Consider the following 23,583-nt stretch of genomic DNA (forward strand, 5'->3'; position numbering starts at 1 on the left):
TAAAATCGTAGCCATAAAGTTGGTTTTCCCTGAGTTCATTTGGTTCAGTCAACCACACAGGAGTCAGCAGAGAGAGAGAGAGAGAGAGAGAGAGAGAGAGGAGGAAACTGGAACTCAGTCTTTTTAAACCTTTTTAACCATTTCAATCCTCTTCTCCCCACACCTTGTGTCTGGATCTGCTTGTTTCTCCCCTTTTCCTTCAGAAGCCTTGCTGCCCTGGAATGTGAACAGATGGGTGATCAAAGATGGGCAGTGAGGAAGTGACAGTGAAGAGAGAGGGGGAAGTTTTCAGCCAACTTTTCCCCCCAGCTTTTCATCCCAGTAGCCAAGCTGATTAAAAAAAAAACGTTCAAAAAAGGTTACTTTTTCAAGCTGTATCTCCACCCGCCAAACTGGAGCTTAGAAATACCCATGCTCCTAATCTCTTATGTTGTTGTGATCACTTTGTACATCTTATCTTCTCCTCTTCTTGGCAATCCTGTGAATTTTGCAAAGTTTCTGGACCACTAAGCCCGCTCTTTTTTTTTTTAAAAAAAGTGTGGTTTGTGCAGGAGGAGGCATGAAACTTAATCTTGCCTGCCTGCACTGAGCACTTCTTGGGAAATTAATGGATCTTTTCTCTTTTTTTAACCAAGGTTAGTTTATTTTGGTGTTGTGATAAAGTTGTGAAAGTCTGTCCCTGAGCAACAGATGGTCTCCTCTCAAACATTTCCTGGGGAGGAGGGACGTTCATGATTTGTCCATATTGCTGTACTCAGAAAGTAAAATGGTATAAATAACATCAACTCTCATACTGGTAGCATTGATTTTGCACTCCTCTAACGTTAATTTTAACTTTGACTGATGTAAAACCATCTGGTATTTTAAATCTCTTTTGCTTTTATTTCTCTTGATTGCTAACAATGTTGGTCAGAATCTTGTTCATGATTTCTGTGTGTCAGTCAAATTGCCACTAATTAATAAGGCACCCTTCACATTACTAGGGTGTGCCCCTTATAATGCAGCATTAACAGGTATACTCTCAGAACTCATGTGTGCACTCACACATTACTATACAGGTTTTCCTCTGTACCTCAGTTCAGCATGTTGTGAAGCTATGGAGAAAAGCAAGAAAATAGTGCTGTGTGCCGAGCTTTAACACATATGCTACTCTGGACTTCACCCATAACATGCATGCCTTTAAATCACCATTCACAAATGTGAGAATGAAAAACTTTATATTAATTTTCAGTGAAATACAAAATTCATAGAAGACGTCCAATGCATAGCTAACGAATGCACATGACATGAAACAGTGCTCTCATTAAATTTTGTAGAGAATCATACTTAGCAGATTAAGAAATTAAAAGTTTTAAAGGTCGACTAAAGGAATCACCGGTTCCTGCATTTAGCCTTGTCCTGCTTTTTCTTGAAAACTAGGCAGCTTTGGAACAGCCACCGAACTCGAGCCTTCGGGTCTTTCCGGAGACGCTTCGGCTGGGGCAGAGTGGGCGGGGGGGAGAGAAAGAGGGCGTGGGGGCGTTCTGCCCGGGAAAGGGCGGGCCCGGAGTTGAGGAGGCGGGGCTAGAACCTTCCCGGAGCGGCTGGCTGGCTGCCTGCCTGCCTGGGGCTTTGGGGACAGCCAATCGCAATCCAGGTTTGGCCTTTCCAGCCAGCCAGGCTCGCGCGCGCCCCCGTGCAATGAGGTTGCAGCCGCCGCAGCCACAGGTTGACACGGGGAGGCGGGCGGGGGAGAGAGGAGAGCCCGGGAGGAGAAGGTCTGCGAAGCAGCCTCGCTTCAGTCGGGGCGGGAGGGGGAGGAGTCCCCCTCCTCCAGCTCTGCCCCCCCTCCATGGCCGCCTCTTGCCAATCTGCAGAGCTGGCGCGAAGGTGAGAGGGAGAGAGACCCCTTTTTGACAGAGAAGGGACGAAAGCAAACTCCAGCCCTCCCCGCCCCCACTTTCTCTTTCTTCCATGCAACGAATGGGAAAATGCAGAGTGTTGGGAAAGGGCAGGCAATGAGACCAAGTGGGGTTTGCAGACTCTTGATTTTTCTGCACATGGGGGGGGGTCTTCTCTTTTGCTCTCGGGGCTCATTCCTGCCTTCAGGCGCCCTTGGTCTCCTGCCAAGGAAATAAAAAAACCCTGCAAAACTCTGGAAGGTGCAAAGCCTGAAAGCCTTTCGGATTTGGGGGGGGGGGTCGTTTGCATGAGAATAGCTGCGAACTTCGTCCCCGAGGGTCAGTAGGGGGAGAAGTTGTCTTTTTTGGGGGGTCAGGGTGAGGTGGAGAGACTGGAGGCGGCCTCTGAGGTAACGACGAATACAGTACTGTACTTGGCCGGTTTTGAAACTTAAGACTCGGCCCTAAAGATGGAGAGATCCCTAGAGGACGAGTTTGGCTTGAATTGGTCTCCTCTGCTTCAAATGGGGAACCAGCTCGCTTTTTTGCTGCTCCTGGTTTTGCACTTTTGAAACCCCATATTTCCTAGGTTGAGGGATGAGCTATGGGGAGGGGGGATTAGAAAAATGTACCAGCTTATTTTCTTCTCTTCCTTCCCTGTACATGAAAAGAGGTGCCGTGCATTTGAATTTTTTACAGTTGAATATAGTAGCTGCTTTATTTGTCCACTGCTTTGCTTCCTACATTATTGGGTTGTGTCATGTCGACACTGGATGGAAATGTCTTGCGCTTGTGTGAGAGCCATGAAGATACTGTAAAGGAGTGCAATGTTAAAAAAGGTCACAAGACTTTTCTAGTTTTGCTGCAACACACTAATTGGATTGTCCTTTCGAAAGGTGGGCCTGTTGAAACGGGTATATAATTAAATACAGAGTAGCTGGAGTACAGTAACAATTTGCAACCAAAGTAGGTCTGTGGAATCAGTGAGGATTTGATGAATCAACACCTGTAAGTTCCATTGGTTGAGTGGGCCTTCTCTAGTTGTGACTTGATACTGCTTTTCAGTTTGTGTACGTGTGTACGTGTACATACATACACCGACCAATTGTATCACAAGGGTGAAGTGAATGCTGTTTGCCCTGAGGGCAGTCCATGCAGGGGTGCGAAACAGGCCTGCAACAACTTGTGATACATATACAGTATTTATAGCTCTGAAGGTATAGTTATATTGGATTTTGTTTCGCAAGCTTCTTTGTCGGAAGGTGTCTTTTGAATATGTTGAGCATCAAGAAGTTCAGAGTTAAGAGAGGAGGACTAAGGCTTGCTCCAAATCTTGCCAATAGTGAGACTGATGTTTATGGCTGATCTGTAGATGCAAAATGTCTGATACAGTATTTGCAAAAGGAAATGTGTGAGGTAATCTAGAACTCGTCTGTGGTGGTTGGTAGTAACGGGTTGCAAAACCTGTCTTGAAATGAACACTGAATGTTTAGGTAGACACTAAATTGTCAACCAGATTATGAAATGAACAGTTTAATAAGGCAGAATCGAGTTTGTTGCCATGATGTAACATTTAATGTTTATGCTAGCATATGGCCTGTTGTGAAACTTTTTGCCTACAATACACTTTAGGAAGCTGCATATGTCTTTGCCCGCTAGAGGCCACTCATTCCACTTTATTCCAGCCAAACCATCTTTTCTGATCCTCCTAAGTTAGCCTTTTTAATTCTCTTTGCAGTTGGGATGGCCACAAATTCTGCGTTAATTTAGAGACAGCTGGTCAGTGACAAAACTGTCAAAGCTGGTTGAGGAGGACCCTGTCTCTTCGAGATTTGTGATTCCTGTGACTGCACATGGTATAAGGTGCTCCTTGTTGCTAGATTTGTGGTACATATAGTTGAAAGATTTTTAGCTTTTAAGATTTTTGAATCAGTTCCACATAATAGTAGTCTGCAGCCAATGAGACATGCATTCTGCTGTCAACGCTTAGAAAACTGGGTGTGCTGCTTAAGAATGTACAATGCTTTGGGAGAAAAAAAACAGCTTGTCAGGAAAAAATCATCTTACCTCACAGTATCAGATTGTGGTTGTTTTTTAAATTCTAATGAGTGATGTGTTTTGCATTATTTTCATTTGGAAGGATAACATTTCTTGTGGCGCCTTAAAAGTTTTTTGTGTCCACTGTCCCCCTGCCAGATGTATGAAGTAAAGATGTCAGGGTGTCGATATGTATAACGTGCGCTGCTTATATATAGGCCCATAATGCTTAAAGGTCTTTCTGGGCAGTTTACCATTTAATTATACAGGCTACATTCCCCCCACCCCTCATGAGTTGGTTACTCCATTTACCCCACTTTGGAAAGATGGAAGGCTGAGTCAAACCCGAACCATTTACTTGCGTCTTGGATCGAACTCAGGGTCGTGAGCAGAGTCTTCACTGCAGTTTAACCACTGTGCCATGAGGCTCATGATTCTCAGGACATCTAGATCCTGAGAACAGAGAGAAGGAAAGGGCAGTGTTTTTTTTTTTTTACAAAGAAGTTTAATATTATTATATTGAGCACAAATTAAATCAAAACCTAGTTTAAAATAGAAAGTCTTGTGCCATTTGAGACATGGGCTTTATTTCATTACAGTGTCCCCAATTCTTTTCTGTTGTTGTGATGTACCTACTTGTGACCTCAACGATTTATGCATCATTTATGTGAAATGAACGATGGCCCATGAAAACTTATATTGTATAAGGTAACCTTCTGAGAGCTCAGACCCACAAGACAGAGACTCCAAACTCAAGGATTTACAAAATGCATTCCTACAATGCCCACCCAAGATGATTGAGATACAGATTAATAGAGCAACTTGCTATAGAGTAGACCCAGACGGATAAATAAACGAGCACCACTCATTGTCGCTTTCAGTCCACAACTGACCACTCACACGGATCATAAGTGATCTCCAACCCATCCTCAATAAGAACCCTTCGCTCTCCCAAGCCCTTGGTGTCCGACCCATACTGGCTTATAGACAACCCTCCGACTTCAGACAACTACTGACACACAATGGAATAATATGCAACACTGACACAGAGATGGGAATGAAATGCTGCTGGAAACCCAAATGCCTGCTCTGCCCCCACATTTATTTGAGGAACACAGTGACTGGGCCTTACCATGTCACACACAATATCAAAGGCACTTTGATGTGTTCCTCTACCGATGTCATTTGTGCCATTTTTTCTCACATTATTTACAGAACAAGCTTCTATGAAAGACCTGCCTTTCAAATATGCTATCATCTCAAATATGCTATCATCACACTGACTTTCTTACCAACCAACCAAGATTATATGAATTTTGATATCTGTACTTCAATGCCATGTATAAATATTTGCCATGTTATATCACCTTATGTCTGATGAAGTGAGTTTGTCCACAGAAGCTCACAGTAAAAAATAATAAAAGTTGGTCTTTAAGGTGCCACCATGTTTTTGTCTCTCTTTTTTTAATTTTTATTTTAATTTCATTTTCACCTCTGAGTGTCTGACCTTCAAAACATTCTTTCATTAGCAGCAGCCTTTCAGACTGTGGGTTTCTCGTATTTCTTATTCCTCTTCTCCTGCTGCCTTGAACTTTCCAAAGCATTATTGTCTTTTTCAATAAGTCCTGTCTCCTCATGATACATTCAAAGTACAACACCCATAGTTTTCTCATTTTTGCTTCTAAAGACAGTTTAGACTTGATCTGATAGGACTTTGTTTGTTTTTCTGGTGGCCTATGGCATTTATGAGGGTTTTTTGTTTTTATATGTTTATTATCTTAATACTGTTTTTATAGTTACGTTACTTTCTTGGAAGCTGCCAATAAGTAAATTAATACATATTCTCAAAGCTCTCCTCCAGCACCACCGTTTAAATGAGTTGATTTTTTTTTTCTGTCAGCGTTCTTCACTGCCCAGCTTTCAAATCTGTATGCAATAACCAAGAATACAGTAGTGTGGATGATCTTGGCCTTGTTCTCCAGCGACACTTCCTTACATTTGAGGATCTTTTCCTGTTCCTTTATTGCTGTCCTTCTGAGTCTCAGTCTTTTTCTGATTTTTTGGCTGCAGATTCCATTGGGAGCGAGGTCTGAACTGACATACAAAAAGTAAGCAATTTCAGGTTTTTTTTTTAAACTGGCCACATCAAAGTTATATAGTTCCTCTGTAGTCATTATTTTTGTTGTCTTAATGTTTAACAGCAGTCCTCTTCGTCAGACATGAGCGAAGAAAATATAACACGACAGTCCTGCTTTTCCACTTTCTTTTTTTACTATCAACTGAAGCTGTTTCAAGTCAATGCTGCTTTCTGTCAGCAATATAATGTAATTACAGTGGGGTCTTGACTTAAGAACGGCTCGAGTTAAGAACATTTTGACTTAAGAACTACTCTCATAGGAAAATATTGACTTGACTTACATACTTAGATTTGAGTTACAAACTGAAAAAAAACCATGTGGGAGGCAGGGAAAGTGCAAAATTTGAACTTTCAGTTAACTGTTGGCCAGTGAAAAGGGTGCCTGTCTGCTTCCTCACTCCTCCCAGCGTTTAGAGTGGATTGGGAGACAGTCTTCGGACTGCCTGGTACTGCCTGGACTGTATTTTCCCTGCCTTCCCTGAACCTTTCTTGACCTAAGAAAAAAAGAAACAAAATATCCCCCTCTAGTGGTCGAAGGCGGAATAGCAGCTTCCCATTAGTTTCTATGGACGGAAAAGAGCAGATACGGATCAAATGGTTTTCAATGCATTCCTATGGGAAATGCAGATTTGACCTAAGAACTTTTTGACTTGAGAACCTCCTTCCAATACGGATTAAGTTCTCAAGTCAAGACCCCACTGTAGTGTATCTTAGATGATTGATATTCCACCAATTTTCACTCCCTCTTCTTCTAAATCTGATTCAACTTTCTGTATAATATGTTTGTTCGTTTCATTCATAAGTTGCTTTTCTCGCAATTGAGGTGACTCATGACAGCTCAGAGTATTTAAAAAAATTAAAAACACAATACTGTAAATTATTGTGCATATAGATGGAACAAACAGGGAGATAAAATGCACTCTGGTCTAAAACTCCAGATTATTCTCCAAAGATATCAGGCAAAAACCAAAGGTAGAAAAAGGGGAGATAGACAAAAACCATGTGGCACCTTAAAGACTAGCAATTATATTTTAATTGTGAGCTTTCGGGGGGAGGGGCAGTCTCTATATCTGGGAGATCTTTGTCACTTGTTTTGCTTCTGATTTTGCAATTTTATTATTTTCATCTTCTTTATTTCTCTGTTCTTTTTCCTTTCCCCCGGTTGCTTCATTTCCAAAAATCCAGGCAGGTACAGAAGAAATCTCTGCCTTATACTTTGGAGAACCATTACCAGTCAGTCCTGCCAGTAAGGATCTAATATGGACCAGTGATTTGATCCATTATAAAGCCTCTTCCTTTGATTCCACTTGTTTCACAGTTTAAGTGTGTGTCTCTGGGTTTTGTGTGTGTGTGTGTGTGTGTTTTTTAAAGAATGGTTGAATATTTTGAATGTCATGAACCTGTGTGAAGATTATGGTCAAATCCTGGCCTCAAATCTGATAAATAAAAAGCTGGTCTAAAACTGTTAGCATGGTGGGGCTTGACTCAAGAAAACATTTTGCTACCCTTCCAGACATGTCCACCCAGTTATTGTACACTGCCTCACTGTTGCTTTAACAAAATATTGCTTGCTGAGAAATTGCATGGCTTGCAAAAGGGTGGAAAAAAAGCCTTGCTAGTGATTATACAGTAACTCCTTTTGTTCCTTTCTGTTAACCTTTTTCTTTGGATGTTTCTTTGCGAAGTTTCAGCAGTAGCCTTTCCTTCCCCTGCTCTCCACTTCCTCTTATTGTAAAAAGAACACTCTGCACTCATTACCATAAATACTAAGTAATAATAAATCTATAGAGATCTCTGAAGGAAGTTGTCTATCTAGCATGTCTCTGGACTGCACTGCTGCTGAGCATTTCTACCAGCATTGCTAGGTTTGAAGCCTACAGTTGGAAGTAATGCTGGGTTTCAGTAAACCACTTAAAAGAGGGCAGGCTTCCTGTGTTTTGCTTTGAAGGAAGCTCCTGGCGTCTTAGAAATTTTTAAATGTTGAAAAAGAATGTGAGTGCGAATGTGTGTGTGTATACATATATATATATACTCTTGTGTATACAGTATTTGTGTACTGGAAAGGGGAAGGAAAGAGGTTGTTGAAAAGCTGAGGAAAGAGCAAGGCATATCTAAAGCTCCCAGTGTTTGCTTCACTAATTATTTAGTTTATTGCAGTCTTTTCCTCTGCTCTCCCTCCCATTTTTATCCTCACAACCACCCTGCGCAGTTGGTTCACTTGATGACTGTTCTCAGAATACCTAGTAAGCTTTTTGCAAGGCAGAGTATGCCCCCTTAGATGTTGTTGGGTTTCAACTCCCAATGTTCCTCACAATTGGCTGTAAAGCAAAGCGTGCTGCTTAAAGCACTCTCTGGGCCGTTTGCAGTTTAATTACGCAGGGTACACTTTGCACCCACCACCAGCAAGCTGGGTATCAATTTACTGACCTAGGAAGGATGGAAGGCTGAGTCAGCCTTGAGCCAGCTACTTGGATTTGTTGGAATTCAACCCACATCATGAGCAGAGTTTTGACTGTAATCTGCCGTTCAACCACTACGCCGCAAGACTCGGTTTTGGTTAAGACTGATGGGAGTTGTAGTCTAACGTCTGGAGGACCGTCCCTGAAGTAGGGCTTTGAACATTTGCTAACCCTTCAGGCATGCTCTATCATGTTGTGGTTATTGATAGCAGTGGTCAGTTGACAATACCTGAGAAGGACTACTTAGAACAGAGGCCTCAAACTCAATTTACCTGGGGGCTGCTGGAGGCAGAATCTGGGTCAGGCTGGGCCACATCAGATTTTCTGCCAAGCTGGAGCAAGAGCCCGAGGGAGCCGCCCAGGAGTTTCCTTAGCCAGCAGACAGGTGGGCTGGCTGGCAGGCTGCAGTTCCGCATGGAGGGTGCAAGAGTTGCTGTCTTGGGAGAGAGCTGGCAAGTAAAGAAAGGCTTTTTTAAAACTCTTGACAGCAGAGGACACGTGGGCGCTTCAGGGGGCAGTCAAGGTGGGGGCCGCAAACTATCGTCCGGCAGGCAGCAAATGGCCCCCGGGCCGCATGTTTGAGACCCCTGACTTAGAAGGAAATAGTATTTAGAGTGACTTTGTCCCCAATTGCTATTATTATTATGTACAGTGGGGTCTTGACTTGAGAACTTAATCCGTATTGGAAGGCGGTTCTCAAGTCAAAAAGTTCTCAGGTCAAATCTGCATTTCCCATAGGAATGCATTGAAAACCATTTGATCCGTATCTGCTCTTTTCCGTCCATAGAAACTAATGGGAAGCTGCTATTCTGCCTTCGACCACTAGAGGGGGATATTTTGTTTCTTTTTTTCTGAGGTCAAGAAAGGTTCAGGGAAGGCAGGGAAAAGACAGTCCAGGCAGTATCAGGCAGTCTGAAGACTCCCAATCCACTCTCTAAACGCTGGGAGGAGTGAGGAAGCAGACAGGCACCCTTTTCACTGGCTAACAGTTAACTGAAAGTTCAAATTTTGCACTTTCCCTGCCTCCCACGTGGTTTTTTTTCAGTTCTTAACTCAAATCTAAGTATGTAAGTCAAGTCAATATTTTCCTATGAGAGTGGTTCTTAAGTCAAAATGTTCTTAACTCGAGCCATTCTTAAGTCAAGACCCCACTGTATCTATTTACAAATATCTATACATCACAAGCCTTGTGACCAAAACCTGGGGGGGGGGGGGAACACAAGTGTTAGTCCAAGATTTAAATAGTTATTAAGATTTTTAAGAAATTGAAAAGCAACAGTGGCATAACAACTTCAGTAAGACGATCTGAAGGATCAGGAAATAGCAAACAAACTTTGAACATTAATCTAAACTGGACATGAAGTAAAAGGGCGAAAGGAGGGTGGTTGAGTGAAGGAAAGATGGTTTGACTTGATCAAAAACTCAGTTCTACCGTTAGAATATTGGAAAAGAGAAGGCAGTGGCATTGCATAGGGATTGCTTTTTAAAAGCAAAAGCAAAGCATGCTGCTTATATACCGCCTTCATAATGCTTCAAGCACTCTCTGGGCGGTTTACAAGTTAATTATGCAGGCGACACATCCCCGCCCCCCAGCAAACTGGGCACTCATTTTATCGACCTCAGAAGGATAGAAAGACGAGTCTACCTTGAGCCGGCTACCTGGGATTGAACTGTTGTGAGCACAGTTTTGGCTGGGTAATATTTTGCTTTCAAATGGGCTTTTTTTGGGGTTGGAGTGAGCCAAATGTGTCATCTTAAAATTGTGGCATCCTAAAGGCTATCAGAGTCTGTCTCTCTCTTGGCACAAGGTTCTGCAAACTGCGGACAAATTCTTTAGCTGCTTGGAATGAAGCCTCAGTATACAGATATTTATGCGAACATGGGGAGGACATGAATGTGGAATATAATATGAATATAAAAGGTCCATCACAATGATGGACTTAACAGTGGCACATAAAGGTGCTTAAAAAGGCCTCAGGACCTACAGGTACAGATGGCAGTAAGTAAAATTTATTTCAGTCAAAACTGAGCACAGAGACGTAGAGAGATGATTTCGTTTGCTTAGAATCTGGCATATACCAGTGAACTTCATACTTTGAGAATTTTTATTTATAAAATTGTTAAATTTATTAAAGGTGTCGCACTGTTAATGCAGGGATAACAAGACAACTTTCGGGAAGGGCTTTACAGTTTGAAATGTTATATGAACAGCGATGGTTTTAGTATTGTTGATTACTATTTCTTCTTTTCTAGATGAGTTGATTTGTACAGAATTTGCATGATGGCTTCCACAAATACAAAAACTAACAAAAACAGGTAAGATCTTAATCTGGGGTGAGGATACTATTGCCCCTCCCAGTCTGTATGTCATTTGACTGATACTGTATTCAGCAAAGTCCAATTGGCATAACTTTGTGATGCAAATTGTATACCAAAAGTATTTAATTTAAAATAATTAAAAGCTTCCTCTCTCCCTCCTGTTAGGTTTCAAGGCTCCCTGGGGGCTTCCTTTTACCCAGGAGAACCCTTTAGGAACCTCAGAATGGCAGAGAGAGGGGCATTAATAGAAAGAAAAAACAAAACCACTGCTGGATTGCTGAAAACAGTCCTAATTCTCATGGTGGTGATCCATCTTATATAATTAAAGGCTCCCTCTCTGTCCCAAGGCTCCCAAAGACTTTACCCAGGGCAATAGGGACCACTATCAATCTAAGAGAGATAAGCTTTTGATTACTTTACATTAAATGTTCTAGTGTCCTATCTGGGTTATTCTAGCACAAAGTTACACAAAAAGATTTTGCTGTTTAAAAGAAACTCTTCTCTCTTCTCCTGTTCCCACTGGTACCCTTTCATCCATTAATTTTTTTTAAAAAACCCCACATTGCTTTATGATTTTTTGCAAGAACAAAGCGTTGTCTTGTTTTGTTTGTTTGTTTCAAGCAAAGTAGTTGTAGCTCTTTTTACTACGACCTGGGACACTGCATACTTGAGACAACAGGTATCTAATATGCTCTCACTCTCCTGGTTTGCGCTCTCTCTCTCTCTCTCTCTCTCTCTCTCTCTCTCTCTCTCTCTGTGTGTGTGTGTGTGTGTGTGTGTTTAGAAGAACTTCTAAAGAGAACTTCAGTTTTTTTGTTCTCTCAAGAAGCAACCCCTGTCCTTTTTTGATGTTGCTGTAAACTGAAATCTGTTCCCTTTTGTATTTGCCACAGAAGAAATTGGCTCTGGCCTTAATCAGTAGAAAGTCAATTGTAAAAGGTATTTTGGTGCCCAAGATGCAGAAGACCTGTAAAATAGCATAAATGAAAAACAGCCAACTGGTAGTCCATGGGACAGATTTATCTTCTTAACCTCATCCACGGAGAACTTTTCTTGGCTCTTGATTTTAATTAAGAATTGTGGAATTATAAAAGAGTTGCCTTTTATAATTTTGCGTGGTAGGTTATAACACATTTGAATCTTTTTCCAGCTTAAACATTCTTAAAGCAAGATATATATAAGCAACGTATTCCATTAATATTTAATTTAAATTTATCATTCCATCAAAGAATACCCTAAGGTTCACGTGTACGAGAAAAGAGAAGCATTTTTTACTTGTAAGAAACAATTTTAGTCTTCTGTGTCATGTTTCTTCTTTGGATATAATTTGTCTTTGTGGATTCCTTAACCTGACTTGCAAACACAAGGAGATGCCTTATACTGAGTGAACCGCTTGTTTCATTTAAATTAATACTGCCTTTCAGCCAGACATTACTGAAGGAGGTCAGTCTGCATTGTCTTATCTTAATTCAACTGCAGCATTAACAGATAGTTTACATTTGAAAGAAATAAACTGAGTAAATCCTCTCTTGGAATCTACTCTGAGTCATATCCAAACCTGCCTCTCTTGCTCATCCCGGATCAGGTATCTGAACAACAATGAATCTGACAGCTGTAGTGAATTTGTAGAGTGAACTGCATTCTGCCTGTGGATGCTGTCATTTGTTCAGCTGAAATATAAATCAAGTTATTTAACACTCTTTATCGCCTGCTTTCTCACTGAATTGCTTTCCAACTCCAGCAGGAACATATAAGCCTCTGCATATTCTAATCTGGGCAATCTTTTTTTTTAAAAAAAAGGATTCACTACTTATAAAACAAAACAATTAAGCTGCTGAAGTGGGCCATAGTGTAATGTCTGGCTGCCATTGGTCAGGGCGATGCAAATTCCAGTATAGTATAGCCAGGAAGGGCAATTTGCCAGTGTTTCTAGGCTCTTTCTTGTACCCCTTGGCACATTCTCATATTAGGTTACAGCCCGTCCAACTTTGGCTCGGCCATCCACGCTGATCAAGCTACAATCTCTCTTTCAGAGGGTGTCTAAAAGAGACGTTGTGCAAAGCTAACTCTAAGTAGAAAACACAGTATGATTGGACTCGATGGTCTTGTTGCCCCCTTCCAACTTCATTATTCTATGATTCTGTGTTCTGAGGGGATGCAGGGAATAGGGGAGCAAATCTTTTAGCCTTCGAAACCCTCTTCCAGCTGGTCCCTCATCAGAACTAATGGCACTTTTATTGAGAAGTTTGCTAGTCAGTTTACTTGGCCCATGAAGTGAGTGATCTTGAACTTGTCACACACACACACACACACACACACACACACACACACACACACACACACACACACACACACACACACACACACACACACACACACACACACTCAACTGGACTTACCAAGGTTGTTCTGAGAATAAAATGAAGAGCAAGAGAGCCATCTGTACCACAGTGAATTCAGTGGATGAGAGCAGGGTTAGAAATGTAATTAATACTGATGTATCCCAGTTATAGTAGACCTATTGAGTGTAACATGGCTGACCGATGGTGATAAGAATAAAGGTGTCCATGTAATTGGAATCTGTTGCTCTGGGCCCTACCCTCTGCGGCTATAGAAAAGAGGTTTGCTGCATCTTTCAAATGGCAGCCCTTCAAATCTTTAAAGTTGGCTATCATATTGCCTCTCACTCTTATCTAGGCCAAAGATAAACATGTCCCTCAGTTGTTCCTCATAAGGCTTGGTTTCCAGACATTTTCCCCATCCTGTTCACCACCCTCTAGACGTTTTCAGTTTGTCAGTATCGCTAAACTATGGTACCCAGAACTGGATGCATAATTTCAGGTGAGATCTGACCAAAGCAGGACAGAATAGAACTACTACAGTACTTCTATTGATCTGGACATTATACTTCTCTTGACCGAAATGAGTGTTGATTTCCTTTATTTGCTGCCTTGTCATCCTGTTGATTTAAGATATAAGCTTGGGGTCTACCAAGGCCTGAGATTCTTTTCAGGTATACCACTGGCAAGCCAGCTGTCACCCATTGTAAAGTTGTGTGTCTGAATTTTCCTGCCTAAATGTAAAGCCTTATACAGTGGTGCCTCGCATTACGAGTGCTCCGTTTTATGACAAAATCGCTTTACGTTGAAGGTTTCCTATGGGGGAATTTCGCTTTGCGATGATCGGTTCCCTGCTTCGGGAACCGATTCTCGCAAAGCGATGATTTTCGGCCAGCTGATCGGTGGTTGCAAAATGGCCGCCGGGTAAAAAACATGGCTCCCCGCTCTTTTCTGGGATGGATTCCTCAATGCACAGGCAGCGAAAATGGCTGCGCTATGGAGTATCTTCACTGGACAGTGAGTTTCAAGCCCCTAGGAACACATTAATCGGGTTTTAATGCGTTTCTATGGGCTTTTTAATTTCGCATTACAACGTTTTCGTTCTACAGCGATTTCGCCGGAACAAATTAACGTCGTAATGCGAGGTACCACTGTATAATTTTTTCAACTAAATCTCATTTTATTTGTTTTGGCCCAGTTCTCTAGTCTATTTAGGTTTTCTTGAATCCTAATTTGATATCTCCTTCCAGTTTGGTGGTATCTGCAAATCTGATGAGCAGTCCCTCCACACCCTCATCCAAGTGATTTATAAAGATGCTGAACCATAGTGGGTCCAGGACAGAACTCTGTGACACCCCACTTATCACTTCTGTCCAGGATGACAATGAGCCATTGGTGAACACTGTTTGGCTGTGGCCTGTCAGGCAGCTACAAATCCACCTAATAGGAGCACAGTCTAGCCCACTTTTTATCTGCTGCTAGAATATCATGAGGGGCCTTGTGAAAAGGCTCCCTGAGATAAAAATAGATTACTGTATATCCTTAGCATTTCCCTCATCTGCTAAATTTATGCCTCTGTCAAAAACAAAAAGAGACAAAGTTAATCTGACATCTTTTTTTGGGGGGGGAACTCATATTCTTAGAAATTACAGTATTCTTTTCTACATGCTCATAGACTGACTGTTTTAACGATACGTTCTAGTGTCCTTTGTGGTATTGATGTCAAACTGAGTGGTTGGAAGCTGCACCTATAGTTTTGGCCCAGGAGATATTTGCTAGCTTGTGTTTTTTTTTTCTCCAAGGAGGTCACAGTGGGGCTTATGGCTTTCTAATCATGTTTTAGCCTCACAGTTACTCAGTGGGGTAGATTGTATTGAGAGAAGAGCACTCTGCAGGGTTCCAAAGAAGTGATAGGGCTGAATGGGAAAACAGAGAGAGGCTGCACACACTTGCCTTCCCCTTAAATGTTTTTAATTCTCCAGCCTTCCTCTGCTTGAGCTTAATTGATGAGGACCCTGATAAAATGCTGCTGTTATGTGCCATCAAGTCATTTTTCACCTTAAAGGAACCTGATGGATTAATGGCTTTCAGATGGTTTTATCATTAACAGCCCTTCTCAGGTCTTACAAACCAAAGGCCACCGATATTGTAGAAGGTGAAATAGTTGTGTGTGAGCATAGAGGGCAGTGAGTAGCTTGGCTGTGTCTTCATTCTTAATGGCATTCCTAAAGGCCATCAGGAATGCCATTCGAAATAGCCCACCCAGTCACTACTCTCTGTGAGTTTGTGCCCACACTCAACGGCTCCATCTTCGACAATAACATCTATTTCCAGATTAATGGAACTGCCATGGGTACTTGTATGGCACCACAATATGCAAAATGAAAGGGTTCCTTTATCGGAGCCAATCCATTTCATATTAGAGCTTTCTCCTTTCCTACTACTTTCACATTTTCCTAAAATTATTGTTTTTCCCTAGTATGTCTCATCTTCTTGTGATATATCCAAAATACAATTGCTTTAGTTTAGTCGTGTTTGTTTCTAATGAAAGTTCAGGCTTTATTTGACCTAGAATTCATTTTTAGACTTTATTTCTAGTAACATTGTTGAATACAAATAGAAGCTGTGCTCGATTACATTTGTGTGACGAGGCAAGGGTGGGCAGTGGAAAGTATGGACTCGGAATGAACTGTGACTTGAGGGGGAGTTCAGTTGTCATCTGTTGTCTTATCCCTGTCCTCTTAGTTCATCAGTTTTCGGTAATGCTTCCATAGGGATTTTACATTTGACTCAAAAGTGGTCAAGTGAGCTTCATGCCTAAATGGGAAATTTTAACTGGATTTTCTTATCCTATCCAGCACGGTAAAAACCACAACACCATATTGGCTTTCTTTGAACAATGATCTTCATTTTTCTGAAATACTGGTTTTAAGTTCCTTTCAGTTCTTCTTTTGATCTTAGACAGAAGCCTAGAAACATAACCAGGCCTGTGTATGTCCATGTCTTTTCTAATCTGTATTTTGTGTTCCAGCTAATGATGACAAGATGGGTGTTAGATGCTGGGTATTATTCCTGCTGTGAAGTAGCAGCTTTGTAGTTATCTGAAGTGGTGATCTTGGAATTTTAGTTCTAGCTGACAACTCATTGTTGAGTGAATTCTGGAGAGAGATGGAGGTGCTGGATACCTGTAAGAGATCCTTGGTGCATTATTATTGAGATAGTGGGTTAAAAAAGAGAGAGGCACATCTGCAGGTTCAGCTGGAAGACTGGTTATTTTGGCTGCACAGTACAGTAGAGAGACTGTGGAAAGCCAGCTATTGAAAACGCCTTCAGTGGGACTGGGGCCAGAGGTCTGTTCCCAGATGAAAAGCCTGCAGTGTGCTTGCTTGATGTACTCAGAATCACAATAGGCAGCTGACCCCTTTCACCTCCCGCTGCAAAGGAATCTCTGTTGGCTACAAACCAGGCTGTTAAGACACATCAGGTTAATTGATAGACCTTCTCTCCCCTGCCTTTAGGACCACTATGTGTGTTTTAACAAACCTAAAAATGCGGGTGTGGGTATGTGAGAGAGATTGAGAGTAAGACCTGAAGGGTTTGTGGTTTATTTTTTTGGAAACCAGCATCATTGAAAGTTCATAAAGAATACCATCTGTAAACTTTTTTTTAAACCCAAAACTCATTGGATTGTAGGATGTCTCGGCTTTGCATGTTTGGCTTGGAGTTGTCATCCTTACATGTATTATTAGTGGAAACCAAAATGATGTAAACTGTTTGCTAGTGTTTCTCCCCCCCCCCCCCCCCGAGCCTTTTGTGTGTGTGTTTTTTTGGAAAGGTGGTTTATATCTCTTTTTTTAAAAAAAATACTATCAATGCTGCTTGGTGATTTTGATTAACACCTGCTCTTACCCCTTTATTTGATTAAAAACAACAACAAAAAAGAAGCTAAGAGTGGTAAAAGAAAGTTATGTTATTTACGCTTCATCTGATCTTTGTGGTCTATAGAGGAAGGGAAAAAAATCTGATATTCTGGGCTGTTAGCCTTTTTACAATGTGCTGACCAGCTTTTCTTTTCTTCAGTGATGGGTTCCTTCCAGCTCCTTAGTCCACAATAGCTCATGCTGTAATAAATTTGTTAGTCTTTAAGGTGCCACAAAAACCTTTGTTACTCTTTCTGGAATAGAGAAATCCCTTGGGAAATTCTACTTTTTAGTGACTTGCAAAATTGAGACCTGAAGCGTGTATCTGGTTATAATAAACGCCGCATGAGGGGAGGAAAACCCTTGCCACAAAATATGAGAAGTAAATTGTAAATTTATATGTGTGTGTTTGTGTGTAAATACACACAAACATGTGTATACACACACACAGAGAGAGAGAGAGAGAGAGAGAGAGAGAGAGAGAGAGAGAGTGGTGCCTCGCTAGACAGTTACCTCACATGACCGTTTTCTTGCTAGACATTGACTTTTTGCAATCGCTATAGTGATTCGCAAAACAGTGATTCCTATGGGGGAATTTCGCTGGACAATGTTTGGTCCCTGCTTCGCAAACCAATTTTCTCTAGACAACGATTTTGACAGCTCCATGCTCGCAAAACGAGTGTTTTCGGGGCCTAAGCTTTGCAAGACAGCTATCTAAACAGCTGATTGGCGGTTTGCAAAGTGGCTTTCCTACGGCCGATCTTCGCTAGACAACGACGATTCTTCCCCATTGGAATGCATTAAACAGGTTTCAATGCATTCCAATGGGGAAATGCACAACTGTATGCATACACATATATTCTAAACAAGACATTACATGCTATGTTTTACTTTGAGAAACTAACCTGCAAATTTTATAAATTAAGGTACAGAAGCTCCTGAATTAAATGCAAATAAATACTGTATATGTTTTACTGAAATTTAGAAGCAGGCATTAAGAAAGGGGTTAGCCCTTGTTTCTGCTTTTATTGCAGGGAGACCAGGCTATTTAAACATATGTATGCTGTTGGCAGCTGTTAATGCTGCACATTAATTTTGCCATTTTATTTTTCCTTACGATGGGTACAGAGCAAAGTCTGTTTTCCAGGATCCACACAAACTTTGAACCTTTAAAACGCCTTTCTTTATGAACATTTATATATCTTCTCTGATTCTAACAGTGATTCAGGGATCAGTGGCTGATGACATTTGCATTACAATAATAATCTTTAAAAAGGGAATTTTACTGTTCGTGAACAAGTCAAGACTTTAAAAAAATAGTTTGCCATTTTAAAATGCTATACGGAGGGAGGCAGAAAGTAGATCAAGATCAGCCAGCAGATCTTTGAATCATATGCAGCCAAGAAGTGAGATTTCCTGAAATCCAACACTTTTAACTGTTTTCCTGCTAAATTAGTTTTCTGAAATAAAAAACACATGAAGAAAACAGAAATGATTTATATGTGAGAGAATATTTGCAGGATCTCTGTTTCTTTCTCTGTTCAGCCCATGTTTGAGTCACTCGATTTATATCTGTCTTTCTGATCAATCAATTGTTATTTACAGTCAAAGATCAGCAATATATTACAAATAAAATATATTACAATTAAAATATAATTTCCATAATCTCTAAAAAAAACAGGTGATCCATTTTAAAACATTAACTTCCATGTTAACATCTTCCTTTAAGTCAGCTTTCTGATCAACTAGTGCAGTTGTATAGCCAGCTCTGGTTGATAAACCTCAAGGCTTTAGTGAAAAAAAGCAAAGTAGAGCCTAGAAGGCTAATGCCAGCCCGTCCCAATACTAACTTGACATTTATCAATAATTTTATTCTTAACCTTAAAACATCTGGTTTGCCTGAATCAGAGTGAAATCTATATAATAAGGCCATTCCTATCAGTGGATGACACTGCCTTGTTTCCAATGTTGAAGAATGATTAAAATGCTAATCCAGCAGTTTCTGTACATGGAGGCAAAGTCTATTTTACTCTACACAACAAGCAACCCAGAATGTTTCAGGGTGTCTTTGGACCAAAGCAAATGCTTCCAAGAAACACACAGGTGACCTTTTCTGGACAGTACCTGTCCACTCAATTAAAATAATCTTCCTGCTTTTGAAAAATGTGTTATATTTTAATACCAAAAATAGTATTCTCCTGGGATAAATTCACGGAGGATGGCTGCTTATACTGAAGACAGTAGAGAGAGGGAGAGGGATAGAAGAAGGGAACAGACTCTAGAAAGTTGCTCTTTGAAAATAATTACAGATAGTTACATAGTTCAGAGGCCTTTAACAGTACAGCAGTTGTGTTTGACTGCAGTTGCATTGAACGTAGCGCTTTACAATTCTGTTTCTCAAAAGTAACTACTACAACAGTAGCATTTGTTCTCATTTTAATGCTGAATGCTACAAATAAGTGAATATGAATGCTACAAATAAGTGGTTTTTGTCGGAGCAAACACAGGACAAAAACAGATACGAAAAAGATCCGCCTGTAACTGAGAAAGGAAAATTCTTAACTAAGGTGAATATCTGAGCATCATAACACCCGTTTATCTCACCCCTGAGATTATGCAGATTAGCTTGTCCTGCTGGGTGGTTGGTCATTAGGAAAAAAACTATGTGGCCTTGTACACAAACCAAAGGCAAAGGCAGGTGATATCTTTATCAAACCACTAAAAAAAATAAATCACAAAGCAGAAGATAATTTTGGACTTCACCTAGGATACTGAATGAATGCAGCCTTCTGTCTAACAAAATGGGGAGTGACATTCCAATCCACACTACCAAAGGTAAAATTGGAAACATCTCCCCTTCCTCCCCAGTCTGCGGCCTCCATTTTGAAACTTCTTTTAAACAAAGAAGCCCATCCCACATGTCTGGCCATAGTTTTGGGCACTATTAAGTTTCTTCTACACACATCCTCCCACCTCCCAGCTCTGTGTTGCCTAGCCTGATAGAGACTCATGCAGGATCAAAGGCTGCCTGATGTCTCATGTTTGAGATTTGTTATTGGTTTAATAAAATGATCAAACCCTCCCCCCCCCCCCCCCGTCTTGAGATTGAGTGCAGAAGTATGGGATTCCTGCAGTCTGATTTCACAAATCCCGGAAAACTGCTTCTTTCACCTCTTTGCAAGATTAACGTGTGCAGCTGTAATTACGGATTGGGGGCTCTTGCTAGTCATTTTCTGACTCCGCTCTCCTCCCCGTTTCCGAATTATTGCTTCCTCGGCACCTGGTATAACATGTCAGCACTTGAACCCAGGTTTTCCTTCTCCACACACTAAGATCACTCTGCAGTAACTATCAAAGGTATGAAGGTCTTGCAGTTGCACCCTTGCTGAGTTACAATCATCATATAAGCGATACCTTAGTTTTGGCTGAAAATGCAATCAAGTTGTGGAAACGAAATGAGAGGGTCTATATTTGTATTGGTCTTACACGTTTTTAATCTTGACATCTATATTTAACTCCGTTTTAGACTTGAACCATATTTTCATCACAAATGGGAGATTTTTCTGGGGTTGAAAGTGGGTCTGAAACTAAACAGATAGAAAATAGCCATTAAAACTAAGCAGATCCAGGGTTCGCTACTGCCTAGAGGGGATGTTGCCCATGGCCCCTAATTGCCACCTGAATCTAGGTGTCTGGCAGTAGAGCCATACCTTGGGAGTTCAAATCCCCACTGTGTCTCTTTGACAGGGGCTGGACTCGATGGGTCCCTTCCAGTTCTGCAGTTCTAGGATTATTATTATTAATGCCACATAAATGCAACAACAACATCATAAATATTAATGCTACATAAATAATGCAAGTCAAAGCTGATGCAGAGTGCAGTTCTATTACTATTGCATAACTAAAGAGGGTCACTACACATGTTGGTTTTAAGGGGAAAAGTTTCCTGCTTTGGAGGTTGTTTCCAGAAAAATCTCAACTGAACTGTTTCTCTGGAAATTAACTACTGTACTGCCAAGTAAGTAAGGACAGTACTGAGAACTGCTGTAGTGTAACGTTTGGTCTACCTGGGAGATCCTAGTTCTGATCCTAATAGGCTGGGAAGCTTAGTTGGTGTCTTGACTCTGTAGTTGTGAGGATAAGATTAGGAGGGGTGATGGACTCTGCCCTGAAGTTTCCCTGGTAGAACAAAAATGTAATTAACACCTTATTATTACCACATTTACATCCTACATTTCCCTCAAGGAATTTAAATCAGCATAGATAATCCTCCCCAGAGTCTTTCATCCTAACACTGGCCCTATCAGGTAGATCAGGAGGAAAGAGTGAGAGAATGTTTGTCCCAGGGTCACCCAGTGATATCTGCTACTGCCCAAATAAAGACTTGTTGTTTAGTCCTAAGTCCTGTCTGACTCTTTGTGACCTCATGGACCAGAGCACACAAGGCCCTCCTGTCTTCCACTGCCTCCCAGAGTTGGGTCAAATTCATGTTGGTCACTTCGATGACCCTGTCCAACCATCTCGTCCTCTGTCTTCCCCTTCTCCTCTTGCCTTCACATTTCCCCAACTTCAGGGTCTTTTTCAGGGAGACTTCTCTTCTCATGAGATGGCCAAAGTATTGGAGCCTCAGCTTCAGGATCTGTCCTTCTAGCAAGCACTCAGGGTTGATTTCCTTCAGAATGGATAGGTTTGTTCTCTTTTCACTCCAGGGGACTCTCAAGAGTCTCCTCCAGCACCACAATTCAAAAGCATCAGTTCTTCGGCGGTCAGCCTTCTTTATGGTCCAGCTCTCACTTCCATACATCGCTACTGGAAAAACCATAGCTTTGACTATGTGGACTTTTTTCGGCAAGGTGATGTCTCTGCTTTTTAAGAAGCTTTCTAGGTTTGTCATCGCTTTCCTCCCAAAAAGCAGGCGTCTTTTAAATCCGTGGCTGCTGTCTCCATCTGCAGTGATCATCGAGCCCAAGAAAGTAAAATCTGTCGCTGCCTCCATATCTTCCCCTTCTATTTCCCAGGAGGTGATGGGACCAGTGGCCGTGATCTTAGTTTTTTTGATGTTGAGTTTCAGGCCGTTTTTTGCACTCCTCCTTCACCCTCATTACAAGGTTTTTTAATTGCTCCTCACTTTCTGTCATCAGAGTGGTATCATCTGCATATCAGAGGTTGTTGATATTTCTTCCAGCAATCTTGATTCGGGCTTGGGATTCCTCCAGTCCAGCCTTCCGCATAATGTATTCTGCATATAAGTTAAATAAGCCGGGGGACAATATACAGCCTTGTCGTACTCCTTTCCCAATTTTGAACTAATCATTTGTTCCATATCCAGTTCTAACTTTTGCTTCCTATCCCACATATAGGTTTCTCAGGAGATGGATAAGGTGGTCAGGCACGCCCATTTCTTTAAGGACTTGCCATAGTTTCCTGTGGTCCACACAGTCAAAGGCTTTTGCGTAATCAATGAAGCAGAAGTAGATGTTTTTCTGGAACTCTCTGGCTTTCTCCATAATGCAGCGCATATTATCAATTTGGTCCCTAGTTCCTCTACCCCTTCGAAATCCAGCTTGTGCTTCTGGAGTTCTTCGTCCACATACTGCTGAAGCTCACCTTGGAGGATTTTGAGCATAACCTTGCTAGCGTGTGAAATTAGTGCAATTGTACGGTAGTTGGAGCATTCTTTGGCATTGTCCTTCTTTGGAATTGGGATGTAAACTAATCTTTTCTAATCCTCTGGCCACTGCTGAGTTTTCCAAACTTGCTGGCTTATTGAGTGCAGCACCTTAACAGCATCATCTTTTAAGATTTTAAATAGTTGAACTGGAATGCCATCACCTCCACTGGCCTTGTTGTTAGCCATGCTTTCTAAAGCCCACTTGACTTCGCTCTCCAGGATGTCTGGTTCAAGGTCAGCAACCACACTATATGGTTTGTCCGGGATATCCAAATCTTTCTGGTATAATTCCTCTGTGTATTCTTGCCACCTCTTCTTGATGTCTTCTGCTTCTGTGAGGTCTCTCCTATTTTTGCCTTTATCATGTTCATCTTTGCACAAATTGTTCCTTTAATATCTCCAAACTTCCTGAACAGATCTCTGGTTTTTCCTTTTCTATTACTTTCTTCTATTTCTTTGCACTGTTCATTTAAGAAGGCCCTCTTGTCTCTCTTTGCTATTCTTTGGAAGTCTACATTCATATTTTCTGTAACTTTCCCTAACTCCCTTGCATTGTGTTTCCCTTCTCCTCTCTGTTATTTCAAAGGCCTCATTGGACAGCCACTTTGCTTCCTTGCATTTCCTTTTCTTTGGGATAGTTTTTGTTGCTGCCTCCTGTACAATGTTACGAGCCTCTATCCATAGTTCTTCAGGCACTCTGTCCACCAAATTTAGTTCCTTAAATCTGTTCTTCATTTCCACTGTGTATTAATAAGGGATTTGGTTTAGATTATACCTGACTAGCCCAGTGGTTTTTCCTACTTTTTTCAGTTTAAGATTGA

General features: G+C 41.3%; 1 protein-coding gene across 7 annotated transcripts in view; it reads left to right on the top strand.

Moving 5' to 3' along the window:
* Positions 1–1,801: 1,801 nt before the first annotated feature.
* Positions 1,802–23,583, top strand: part of AFF1 (ALF transcription elongation factor 1) — a 168,289-nt gene continuing 146,507 nt past the window's right edge. For 2 of the 7 annotated variants that reach the window (XM_073001991.2, XM_073001988.2), the window contains exons 1-2: positions 1,804–1,869; positions 10,767–10,829. In XM_073001991.2, the coding sequence (XP_072858092.2) occupies positions 10,792–10,829 (38 nt within the window). In that variant the 5' untranslated portion in view covers positions 1,804–1,869; positions 10,767–10,791. Of the gene's footprint in view, positions 1,870–5,669; positions 6,026–7,215; positions 7,301–10,766; positions 10,830–23,583 lie in introns of those variants that run through there. The other 5 variants (XM_078394547.1, XM_073001989.2, XM_073001986.2 and 2 more) reach the window with 5 other exon arrangements.

Source organism: Pogona vitticeps, chromosome 5, assembly GCF_051106095.1.
Source record: "Pogona vitticeps strain Pit_001003342236 chromosome 5, PviZW2.1, whole genome shotgun sequence".
Taxonomy (NCBI): domain Eukaryota; kingdom Metazoa; phylum Chordata; class Lepidosauria; order Squamata; family Agamidae; genus Pogona; species Pogona vitticeps.